Raw genomic sequence first — 12910 nt, forward strand, 5'->3', positions numbered from 1 at the left:
AGCCATAGGCCAAGGCGGGAAGACATACTAGGCTTGGTTCAGAAGAGCTAAATTTTCATCTAGGTGAGGCCACCTATCAGGTAGATAGCTTTATCAGTTCTAGAGCAAATCTGAGCCTTTGTGTTCTTGTTTGTGAAATGGGCATCATGGCTGGTATTTTTTAAGTTAATTAATTTTATTTTTGGCTGCATTGGATTTTTGTTGCTCACAGGCTTTCTCTAATTGCTGCGAACTGGGACTCCTCTCGTTGCGGAGCCCAGGCTCCGGGCTCAAGGGCTTCGGTAGCTGTGGCTCCCAGGCTCCAGAGCACAGGTTTAATAGTTGTGGCGCATGGGTGTAGTTGCTCTGCAGCATGTGGGTTCTTCCTGGACCAGGGATAGAACCCATGTCCCTTGCATTGGCAGGCAGATTCTTAACCGCTGAACCACCAGGGAAGCCCATGATTCGTACTAATTCTTAAAGATTCAATCCATGGAGAGGTGCAGTCCCATAAATTGTTGTCTAGCCATGTCCTGTCAGAATGTTTTCTCATTTTAACCAGAATTTCCTCAAGTTCCAGAGCAGAGGTACATAAGGGTCATTTAACAATAATGACCCAAATTCCTGACGCTCATTCCTGTACCTGCTGATTCCAGATCGGCCAAGCCCACGTCCCTCACAGACATTTCTGGGCATCCCCAGATTGAGTGTCAACAGTGGCTCAAAAGCTGGTCTCCCTGCTGCTCTGTTCCATCACAGCTAAGCCTTCAGTGTACAGAATCTGAGTGTCAGGGTGACAGGGCGGAACGGTCCCATCTCCACTGTGCTGCAGTGGGAAGAGGGTCCCAGAAGAGTCTTAATTTACTCCCCCATCCCAACAACATGCCTCACATGCTCAGAGAGGGGGTTGCTGATCAGAACACATGAGAGTGGGTGGGAAAATAATTTGGAGAGTCCCCCATGTGCAAATTTTCTTTGTGTGTATTCTATCCTAGCATTTACAGCATCCCTGCATGGTAGGTCATTATTATCTTTATCTAACAAAAGGAGAAATAGACTCAAACTGGTGAAAACTTGCCCCAGGCCACATAACTAACTTCAGCTGATGTAGAAAGCTGTTAATCTGAGCTCTTTCTGCATCATCCTACTGCCTCTCCAACAAATGTGGAGGTCTAATGACTTCGTGGCAACCCACTGCAGTGTTCTTGCCTGGAGAATCCCAGGGACGGGGGAGCCTGGTGGGCTGCCGTCTATGGGGTTGCACAGAGTCAGACACAACTGAAGTGACTTAGCAGCAGCAATGACTTCAACCAAGTCCATCTCCTTGTGAATATTCTCCGCTCCATGACAGAGCTCTCTGAAGCCTGAAATCAATGAGTGTGATGCTTCACTGAGCTCTGGGAGTGTCTTTTCTCTGACAAATCCGAGTAACCACTTAGACACTGCAAAACGCAGCTGCTGTTGGACAACCAGCTGCATAGTGGATGGGAAGTCCTTTCAGCTTTCTTCTTCCCATTCAAATATCATATTTATGTAAAAGCAAAGTGATGATTGTTGAGGCTGGAGGGCTGTTTGTCTGCCACTTGGTGGGCCATCTGTTTAAGACTCCAAACTCCTACTCATCTTTAAAGACAGAACGAAAATGTCTTCTCTCCTTGGAAGCCCTCCAGCTCTGCCCCAAACAGAATCAAGCATTCCCACTGGGGCTTCCTAGAATACTCTGCTGGTACTGTTTGTGACAGATTATCAGCTGTTTCCCAATATTTGTTGTTTCTTCCCCCTGTAGAAAAGAGAGAGACTTCCCGGCTGGTCCAGTGGCTAAAACTCTGCATTCCTAATGCAGGGGAGCCGGGTTTTGATCCCTGATCAGGAAACTAGATCCCACATGCAGGAACTAAAGATCCCGCATGCTGCAACTAAGAACAGGTGCAGTCAAATACATAACACACATAACATAATTTTTTTAAAAAGAGAGAACCTGTAAAGAAAAGGTTACATTTCCTTCCCTTCCTTCCATCCATGTGTAACCATGTGACTAAGATCCAGTTAATGAGATATAAACAGATGTGCCATGTGGCAGTTTCTGGGAGTCTTCCTAGAAAAAAAGGAAGATTCCTTCATCTCTTTGTCCTTTTCTCTATTCTGCTTGGAATGTGAATGTGATGACTGGAGCTCTAGTTGCCATCTTGGACCCTAAGAATGAAGGTCCTATCTTAGGAAAAGTGGAACAGAGCTGGAAGAAGTCAGAGTCCCTAAGATTTGTCACAGGAGAAATAATGTATAAACCCTGAATTGCCTACCTTCAGACTGTTATATGGGAGAGACATTGCCACCTAGTTTGAATCACTATTCATTTCAAGTCTCTGTCACTCATGTGCAAACCTAATGCTGAGTTATATCACCTCTGTAACAAATAAGTGGTATTTTCCAATTACCTTAGCATAATTGTGGTTTCCTATTATCGTCCCTGCTAGACTTGTAGCTCCTCTCAGCAGGGACTAGGTTTCAGGTTTGGCTCAGTGCCAGACACATTAGTAGTTGCTCAATGAAATATCTTCTGAAGGAGGTGTGGTGAGTGATTGCATGAACAACCATGCAATGTCTGCAGAGCACTTCAACCATGAGCAACAACTGCACTTTGCATTCGTTAGCTGACTTAATCCCCTTAAGAACCCCGTGAGGAAACCGAGGCAATCAAGACGTTCATTGACTTGCCCAAGATCACAGGCCATTGTGACAGGGCAGAGACTAGAACCCCAGTCTGCCTCAGGCCCCAGCTCACGTGTTTTTCTACATCTCTTTTCCCCATGCTCCCAGGATGGAGGGCTGAGTTGTTGAGCTGTGCCTGAAAGGTCTCCCTTACGTGCCTTTGCTGAGAACAAGGAAAGATACCTAAGAAATTGCATGTATACTTTTTGTATTCCTTTCACTACCAGTTTTACTAAATTTGTTCTTCTGTGATTTTTGTGTGTATTTTCTCTCTCCTGGAGTCTGCTGATATGAATTCAAGCAATGAGAGAGCCAGTTCTGCCCAGAAAAATTCAGCGGATGGCCCAAAAGGTACATTAACCCCGAAGGGTTAATGATTTAGTTATTATCTTCAAAACCCTACTTCCTTGTTGTTTTTTTAAAACCTAATCTGCTGTCCTCATTTACACTAATGGTTCTAGCCTTGGGTCTTGGAAGTAGGTAACATCTTAAGAGAAGACATAATTGTCTTTTCAGTCCGGTTATCACTAATTAAGTTCCATTTTGTGATAATGAGTTCAGCACAGTGTTGATATCTGTGGGGAAGAGAGATTGACGGCACTGGAAAAAGAAACCTAAGAGGTGATTACTGCTCCTCTCCCCCATCAGAAAACAGAATTTATTGAGTTAGAAACCTATTTGTGCCTGGGTGTTAATTTATTGGGTGGGCCAAAAAGTTCATTTGGGTTTTTCTGTAAGATAGTGTAGAAAAACCTAAATGAACCTTTTGGCCAACCCAACACAAAGGTGACTAAGTGACTACATACGTCAGTGCCATTAAAAAAAACTTCATATTCTCAGTTCTAGAAATGGGAGGCATAGCTTGCCATGCAGGGCTATAGGAGGAAGCTCCAGTGTTGTCAGGAGGCAGAAGGGAGTAAGGGGAAGGCATAGGCCACAGCCACTGGAATTTCCTTAGGAAAGGCCAGATATGACAGTGTAAACAGCATAGGATTGGCTATATTGAATAATTCTGGTGGGCTTTAGGGCATAAAGGCTGTCCCTAGTTGTCTGACACCTGGACCAGGATGATTTAAGTCAGGAGAAATATTGGCTTGGTATGAGAGTTAGATGCTTGCTCCTTGGAAGAAAAGCTATGACCAACCTAAACAACATATTAAAAAGCAGAGACATTGCCAACAAAGGTCCATCTAGTCAAAGCTATGGTTTTCCAGTAGTCATGTATGGATGTGAGAGTTGGACTATAAAGAAAGCTGAGCATCAAAGAATTGACACTTTTGAACTGTGGTGTTGGAGAAGACTCTTGAGAGTCCCTTGGACTGCAAGGAGATCGAACCAGTCCATCCTAAAGGAAATCAGTCTTGAATATTCATTGAAAGGATTGATGCTGAAGCTGAAACTCCAATACTTTGGCCATCTGATGCGAAGAACTGACTCATTGGAAAAGACACTGATGCTGGGAAAGATTGAAAGCATGAAGAGAAGGGGATGACAGAGGATGAGATGGCTGGATGGCATCATTGACTCGATAGACATGAATTTGAGTAAGCTCTGGGAGTTGGTGATGGACAGGGAAGCCTGGCATGCTGCAGTCCATGGGATCACAAAGAGTCGGACACGACTGAGCAACTGAACTGAACTGAACTATGAGAGTTAGATAAAGAAGGTGATTCAGATATGGCCTCTGGTTCATGCGGGAGATGTAAACAACTTTGGTCATTAGTTTGGCCCTGTAATTAATGGATCCCAAATAGACAAATACAGAACCTAAGAAAACTGTTAGAACATAAACTCTTAAGTATCATTCTAGATTATTTCACGCGTCATCAGTATTTGAAAAGTTAAGCAATCTTTTTTCTTGATGGAGAAAGGGAGGTACAAAGAGGTATGTAAATTATATCTCAGTAAAACCATTAAAAATACCCTCAAACTTGAGGACCACTCATTGAGAGGTATAGAGGGGGTTCCAAATAGAGGTAAATATTTGTGGGAGACTTTGCAAGTCCCCCAAATCTACATATATATTTAATTCATGTAGAGCTATGAGTCAAAGAGGAAGAATTAAAGGAAATTAGAAAATATTTTGAACTGAGTAGAAATGAAACCCCTTTTTCTAATATGAAAAATGCTACAGAGTTTCTTCTGAACACTAAGCATTCCACAACTGTTTTAGATATAGTGATTTTATTTTTTTCTGTTTGAGTTATTTGTACTTTGTAACTATTATAAATAATGCTGCTGTGAACGTTCATATGCAAGTTTTTCGTGTAGATATATGTTTTCATTTCTCTTGGGTATATGTATACCAAGGGTGGAATTGCTGGGTCGTATGTTCAGCATTTTGAGAAACTGCCATACAGCATTCCAAAGTGATCATCGTACACATTTTAAAGAATGTAAGAGGAGAAAAATACAGTATTATATTTACTATATACAACCAGATAGGTTCACAATATATATCATATATTTATTATTTATATTCTATATTTACTGTATGTATTGTACTTATGATAGATGACCAGGTATTTACAGTTTCTGTTGCTTTTCCTTCATTTCTGAAGTTCCAGGTTTCCCTCTGGAATCATTTTCCTTCTTACAGCCCCTCCCCCCACCAAAAAAAATCCTCTGTTTAAAATAGGCCTGCTGGCAATTCGTTTTCTTGGTTGTCTTTCTTCTGATAATGTCTTTATTTCACCTTCATTTTTGAAGGATATTTTTTCTGGATATAGAATTCTGGGTTGACAGTTCTTTTCTTTCTGTACTTTTCAATGTTGTTCCACAGCCTCTGGTCTCAATGGTCTGATAAGAAATCCACAGTTATTTAAATTCTTGTTTCCTTTTCTCATCATAGCTGACAATTTTATTGATTATTTTTTGTTAATATTGTACTGACAGAGCATACCTATCAGACTCTGGTTTTGAGGAGACCCACAAAACAAGTCAAGAGGATATCAGCAGCAAGAGAACTTGAGAATATGGTTCCTAAGCAGGTGAGCACGTGATTGCAAGTTTCATAGTAGAGATGGCTTAAAAGGTGCTAGGAGTTCTGGCTAGAAAATTTAGGTCTGTGAAAATGTCAGAGTAAAAACTGGGGTGTTTCTGATTGTAGACTCGGTTAATACAGTAAGGAAATCTCCTGCAGATAATTATTGACTGAAGTGGGCACAAGTTTGAGTGAGCATTTAGCCTGGATTTCTCCAGATTTAAATTATTTGCTTGAAACTCAGGAGCCTGGGTGTAATGGAAAGAGAACCCTGGGCCTCCATTTCCTACTCTATAAAATGTGGACAATAATTCCTAGGTCCTGGTGGTCTTATGAGGTTTATCTGAGGTAGTGATGATAATTAACATGTAATAAATACTTACTGTACGTCAGGCATTATACCAAACCTATGGAGAAGGAAATGGCAACCCATTCCAGTATTCTTGCTTAGAGAATCTCATGGACAGAGGTGCCTGGCAGGCTACCGTCCATGGGGTCGCAGGAGTCAGACACGACTTAGCAACTAAACCACCACCACCACCATACTAAACCTGTGCATACAACATATTTTATTTTACTGTCACAATCCTTTGAAACAATTACTCCTGCTATTCTTTAGTTTATTAGTGAGGAAATTGATGCTCAGAGCATGCTGAAACTAAGACCCAGCATAGCCAAACAAGTGTGCATGTGTGTGAAGTTGCTTGTGACCCTATGGACTGTGGCCCACCAGGCTCCTCTGTCCATGGAATTCTCCAGGCAAGATTACTGGAATACTGGGTTGCTATTTCATAATGGCACAGACTGGCCCTCACTGGGAGATGGGGCTTTAGGAATTATAGGACTAAATGATCTATGAGTTCCCTTCTGACTCCAAGTTTCTGTGATCCCAGTGGAATCTTGCTAAAGAGTAGTGATTCCCAACTGGGGGCAGTTTTGCCCCCCAGGAGACATTTGGCCATGTCTGGAGGCATTTCTGGTTGTCACACCTAGGGGTGGTGGGGGCAGAGTACTACTAGTATCTATTACATGGAGACCAAGGATGCCGCTCAGCATTCTACAGTGCCCAGGACAGTCTCCCACAGCAAAGAATTATCTGGCCCCAAATGGCTAAGTGCCAAGGTGGAGACAGCCTGCTATAGATAAAGGAAATCTCATTAAGCAATTAAAATGAATAGGATTAGGGACTTCCCTGGTGGTCCAGGGGCTAAGTCTCCACCCGCCAAATGCAGGGGGCCCAGGTCTGGTCCCTGGTTGGGGAACTAGATTCCACGTGCTGCAACTGAAGATCCCACATGCGACAGCTAAAAAAGATCCCGTATGCTGCAACTAAACTAAAAGAACACGCCGCAACTGAGACCTGGTGCAGCCAAATATTTAGTAAATAAATACATATGTTTTCATTTAAAAAATAAAGTAAAATAAAACAAAGTAAATAGGATTAGAGAATAATGTGGTTAGGTGCTGCTACAGTGTTTATTCAGGACAGAATTTTTGTCTGGTTAAATTATAACCACTTCTTCAAAATAAAACGTATTTAAACAAATAACAAAAGTAGTACACAATCACTACAGACATTTTGGAGAAAAGGCAGAGGAATATAAGGAAAGAAAACAAATCACTCTCAGTCCCTGCCTGTTCTCTTTCCTGATCTCTATTCAGCATCTCAAACACAGAACATCCCAAACAGGCCTCTTGATTGTTCTACTCTGTCAGCCTTTTCTTTCCTAGACTTTCCCAGCTGGGCAACTGGTACCTAACCCTTTAGAGTCATCCTTGACTCCCCTCTTTCTCACACCTACTTTGACTCCATTAATAAATCCTGCCAATTCTGCTTTTACGGTATAATCACAAGTTACATGATACAGTATAATCACTTCTCACCTCTCTCCCAACTACCCAGCCCCGGCCCCAGCACTAACCGAACCACTGTCGAGGCCTCCTAAATGCTCTTCTTGCCTCCATGCTCACCCACTGCAGTCATTTCTTCACACATCAGTTAAAGGGATCTTTAGAAAAAAATTCATCAGATCATGTTGTAACCCAGCTCAAAACCTTCCCAGTGGCTTCAGTCACACTTGGAAAATCCTAACTCCTTTCAGTGGCCTGGAGACCCCACTGCTTCTTCAGCTTCATCATTTGTTCTCTTTTGAGCCACGTGGGCCTGTTTTCCATCCCTAAGCCACACTGAGCTCCTGTCTGTCTTGGGGTTCTCTTGCATTTGATGTCCCCTTTGCCTGGAACACTGCGCAGATCTTCCTTCCATTGTTCAGAGTCTGCCAGGATCGCTCCTCCTCGAGGCAGTCCTTCCTGACCACCCCATGGAAAAGATTTCTCTCCTCCCCAGGCTCCCATACCACCACCCACACGCCTTGCTCTGCTTGACTCTTACCTGAAGCCCTTATTATTCCATAGTATCATGCACTCTCTTACTTATTGATTAGTTTATTGTTTTCCTCTCAACTATAATACAAGCCCTTTAGGGCTGGAATGTGTCGTCTTATTGGCTGATATGCCAGTGTCTAGATCAGTATATATAGTAGTCACCCAGTATATATTTGCTGAGTGAGTTGCTAACATTTTAGGAACTAGGCTTCTAGTCTCTCATCTATCTTTTTTTGTTTGATTTATTTCATATAATTATATTCATTTCATACAATATACATAATATTATCTACCTAATTTTGTATCTTGATTTTTAAAATTACTATTGCATCTGAAACAATATTTTAGTACCAACTCTTAGTAAACATTTTAATAGTGGCATACTATGCCTTTGGGTAGAGATATCAACATCTCCTTGAACATTTAGATTATTCCAGTCTTCTGCTGTAGTAATTATCACTGCAGTAAACATCGTAGTGCGTAAGTCTTTTTTGCTTGTGGGTAATCTTCCTTAGGATAGCATCCTAAAATGAGTTCCTAGATAAAAGATATGAGTCCTTTTACATTTCTTAATATATACTGTAAAAATGGCAGTTTACTTTATTGTACTCCTCTCTCTTTCCTACTCAGTCTTACCCTGCCTGCAAAAGCCCTCCGCTGACTCCAAACCTCTTCAACATTTATGGGAAGAGCCCTCTGATTGTGTACTTCCTCCTGAACTACTCCACCCTGCAGCAGCATGGCCAAGATGTGTTGATGGTCCGGAGAGAAAGAACCAAGACCATCTCATATCCTTTCCACCGTGGGTTAGACACACATCACTCCAGATCCCTGCTTCCCCTTCCCAGAAGCAAGGGTGAAGAGAGACACATCCAACCCTTAGCACAGCACCTGACACACAGTAGGGACCAATCAAGGGTGACCATTGATACATGCCTATGGGTCAGAATCTTGCTCATTTTAATTCAAAACCTGCCTCATGCTGTGTGGGACACTGGGCAAGTCAGATTTCCCTGTGTGCAAAATCTTTTCCTATCTACCATAAAGAATGGGCTACTTAGCGACTCTAACATACTTTGCAATTTACTAATGCCTCCCAGATGCTCACTGACCCCACAGTATATATTGATCAGGAATTTTGGTGTGTAAGTGTGTGTTTCTTCTAGCATCCTCCTCACACACACACCTCCCTCCTCAAGACCCATTAGCAAATTCCTGGCCCCATTGACATTTATCCTAAAGATATGGTCAAAACCCAGATCTTAAGAAAACGGGTGTGATATGTGTTGGCATCTGAGTCTTAGCAGTTTCCATAGAGGGTCAGAACATAGGATCAAATAGACCCGGATTCAGGAACCAACTCAACTGCTTACCAGCTGAGTGATCTTAGACAAGTTCCAGCTTCTCTCTGAGCCTCATTTTTTCACCTATAAAATGGGGATAACAGTACCTGCCTCATAGGGTTGTAATGTAGAGAACAGGTACAGCGCCTGGCAGGTAACAAGCGATTGAACGAATGTTACCTGTCAGCATAGTACTTTGTTATTTATAAAATGCTTTCCCTTATATCACCTCATTGCGCTGTAAGGACAGTGTAGTGTAGTAGAAGGAGCCTGCGTTGGGGATACCCAGCCCTGGATTTGAGTCCCAGTTCAGTAGCCCACTGGCTTCAAGATCTCATGTGCACACCTTCAACTCTAAGCTCAGTATCTTTATCAACTCATTCCTAAAATGAGGATAGTCACACCAAATCAATAGTGTTGTGACCAGGATTAAATGGCATAGAGCTGGTACTAAAAAAAGTAGTAACCATCATTATTATCATTAACAGTACCTGCTGCTGCTGCTGCTAAGTCGCTTCAGTCATGTCCGACTCTGTGTGACCCCATAGATGGCAGCCCACCAGGCTCCGCCGTCCCTGGGATTCACCAGGCAAGAACACTGGAGTGGGTTGCCATTTCCTTCTCCAATGCATGAAAGTGAAAAGTGAAAGTGAAGTCGCTCAGTCGTGTCCGACTCTTAGCGACCCCATGGACTGCAGCCCACCAGGCTCCTCCATTCATGGGGTTTTCCAGGCAGGAGTACTGGAGTGGGGTGCCATTGCCTTCTCTGAGGTAGGTATTATTATCCCTATTTTATAGATATGGCAATGGAGGCACAGAGGGTGACATACATTGTCTGATGTCCCACAGCTCATGATGAGTGAAACTGAGATTCTGACCAGTTCAGAAAGGGTGGAAGGGAGGGGAAGGTAGAGAGAAATTTTCAACATATTAATACAAACATGAGATAGGGAATCAGAATTGACCCTGAAAGGAAAGGAAAGTTGGAATCCCTTTCTATTCACCACTTTGATAATAGAGTAAGAATTTTAGATGATAGTCTAAAATAAGCACTTCTAGGCCTTCCAGGAGCTTCCTACGTGATGCAGTGGTAAAAAATAAATCTGCCTGCTTATGCATGAGATGCAAGAGATGTGGGTTCAATCCCTGGATCAGGAAGATCCTCTGGAGAAGGAAATGGCAACCTGCTCCAGTATTCTTGCCTGGGAAATCCCATGGACAGAGGAGCCCGGCGGGCTACAGTCCATGGGGTTGCAAAGGATCAGACACAGCTTACTGACTGAACATAGCACACAGCCCTTCCATCAGCAGGAGGGGAGAAGGACTTTATTAAAGATGGGAGAGTGGCCGAGCCATGGAGAGGTTAGGCTTTTTCTTTCCCAAGCAGGCCACGATCAAGGCCATGGAGGGTTTCCTGCTCAGGTTTCTAGAAGCAGGTCAGTTTTCCCACTTGGGCATCTCCCCTCCCTGCTCCCCATGCCCTGGACATATCCCATCAACAAAGCTGAGTCAATACCAACTGATGGTGTGGGGTTTTCCTTGACATGAAAGCCACTGAGTCCACCCTGACCTATGCTGAGGTCATCAACCTGACACTGAGCAACATGAAGAAGCGGAGGGAAAACTTCCACCAGCTGAACTGGCTACACTTGAGTGAGTGGAATTATTTTGACGAGTACCTGAAGGAGCTGCAGGACAACTTCCTCAGGTATTTAAGGGGCCTTCAAGGGAAAGCGGCGTGGTTTCAGCATTTGTCTATTGCAGCATGTCACACTAATTTGTAACTGGGGTCCAGCCCTGTAACCCGTGCGTTCAGAATGTAAATTCCACAGTAACAGAGACCAGGTCTTTTTTTTTACAAGTTATTTTTTTTCTGACTACAAAAACATTTGTGCACAATGAAAACAAAGAACCTGGAAAAACACCTATAGGTACACACTCACATTGCCAGTATTTTCCTATAAATCCATCCAATCTTTTTTCCTGGGCACATATGTCGGTATCTCCAGGGGTGCAATTGGTGAATCTGGAATAGGAAATTCTATAGCACAAATAAACTGGTTTCTTCAGCACATAAAAAGCAAGGAAAATAGAAGAGGAGGGAGGAGGAGCTGTTGTTGTTTAGAAGACACTGGAGAGATATATTAATCAAAACATTGTTTGGATCCTGACTTAAATCAACCAGTTGAGATCATTATCTCAATTATGAGATAACTGGGGAAATTTGAACATTGACCTGGTTTTAAGTGATATTAAGAAATTTGTTTTATTAGAGTGTTCTTTCTTAAAGATATTATAATAATTTTGTAGTTATTTTTTAAAGAGTTGTGTCCTAAAGAGATATATCATGAAGTATTTATGGCTGAAATGACACAGTGTCTAGGATTTGCCTTAAATTAAACCATTTGGCATGGGGACAGGGAAGCAAAGGAGATAATAGATGAATCAAGACTGACTTCATATTGATAACTTTTGAACCAAGATAATGGGTAAATGATGTTAATTATACAACTTTCTTTATATACGTTTAAATTTTTGAACAGTCTTTTTTTTTTTTTTACAAAACACAAATTGCAATGTTTATTAGATTCAACAGATAAAAATTACATTTCCATTAATATAATAAAACAAATAACAAAGGTTAAAAAAAGTACTATAAAACTATATATAGTTCATTGAAAGTGTGCCTATAGGCAATCAATATATAGAATCACTATCACACTCATAATTTTTCTCCTTGTGAATTATAACAAAATTTAAAATTATGAGTGAAATAGCAATTCCCCACATTTAATACACAAATGGACACTTTAAGTGAACATTATATATATCAATGTTATTTGTGTGTTGTCGTTGTTCAGTCACCCAATCATGTCTGACTCTTTGTGACCCCATGGAACATGCCAGGCGAAGTTTGCCCAAGTTCATGTACATTGCATCAGTGATTCCATCCAGCCATCTCATCCTCTGATGCCTTTTTCTCCTTCTGTTTAAGTATTTGTATACTTTTTATATATATATATATGCTGCTGCAGCTGCTAAGTCGCTTCAATCGTGTCCAACTCTGTGTGACCCCATAGACAGCAGCCCACCAGGCTCCGCTGTTCCTGGGATTCTCCAGGCAAGAATGCTGGAGTGGGTTGCCATTCCCTTCTCCATGAACAGTCTTTATTGTTATTCCATAACAGTAATGGAAGATGACAAATGCCCACGTGGAATATTAGTTGTAGGTGGGTTAGGACTCTTCAGGGATGTCAGTTACCACTTGTTCCCCTAATGTGCCTCCCTTGTGGCTCAGTCAGTAAAGAATCTGCCTGCAATGTGGGAGACCTGGGTTTGATCCCTGGGTTGGGAAGATCCCCTGGAGGGAGGGCATGGCAACCCACTCTAGTATTCTCGCCTGGAGAATTCCCAAGGACAGAGGAGCCTGGCGGGCTGCAGTCCACGGGGTTGCAGAGTTGTACATGACGGAGTGACTAAGCACAGCATCTGTAATGTAGCATATCCGTTT

The 12910-nt window shown here is 42.2% G+C and overlaps 1 protein-coding gene across 1 annotated transcript in view; it reads left to right on the forward strand.

The window, feature by feature from the left end:
* The window catches only part of FAM227A (family with sequence similarity 227 member A), a 52267-nt gene that overhangs the window by 32398 nt on the left and 6959 nt on the right, over positions 1-12910 (forward strand). Inside the window, exons 12-15 of the mRNA XM_070371576.1 lie at positions 2970-3039; positions 5584-5678; positions 8687-8844; positions 10955-11107. Coding sequence (XP_070227677.1) covers positions 2970-3039; positions 5584-5678; positions 8687-8844; positions 10955-11107 — 476 coding nt within the window. The remainder of the gene's footprint in view (positions 1-2969; positions 3040-5583; positions 5679-8686; positions 8845-10954; positions 11108-12910) is intronic.

This window comes from Bos mutus, chromosome 5 (genome assembly GCF_027580195.1).
Source record: "Bos mutus isolate GX-2022 chromosome 5, NWIPB_WYAK_1.1, whole genome shotgun sequence".
Classification (NCBI taxonomy): domain Eukaryota; kingdom Metazoa; phylum Chordata; class Mammalia; order Artiodactyla; family Bovidae; genus Bos; species Bos mutus.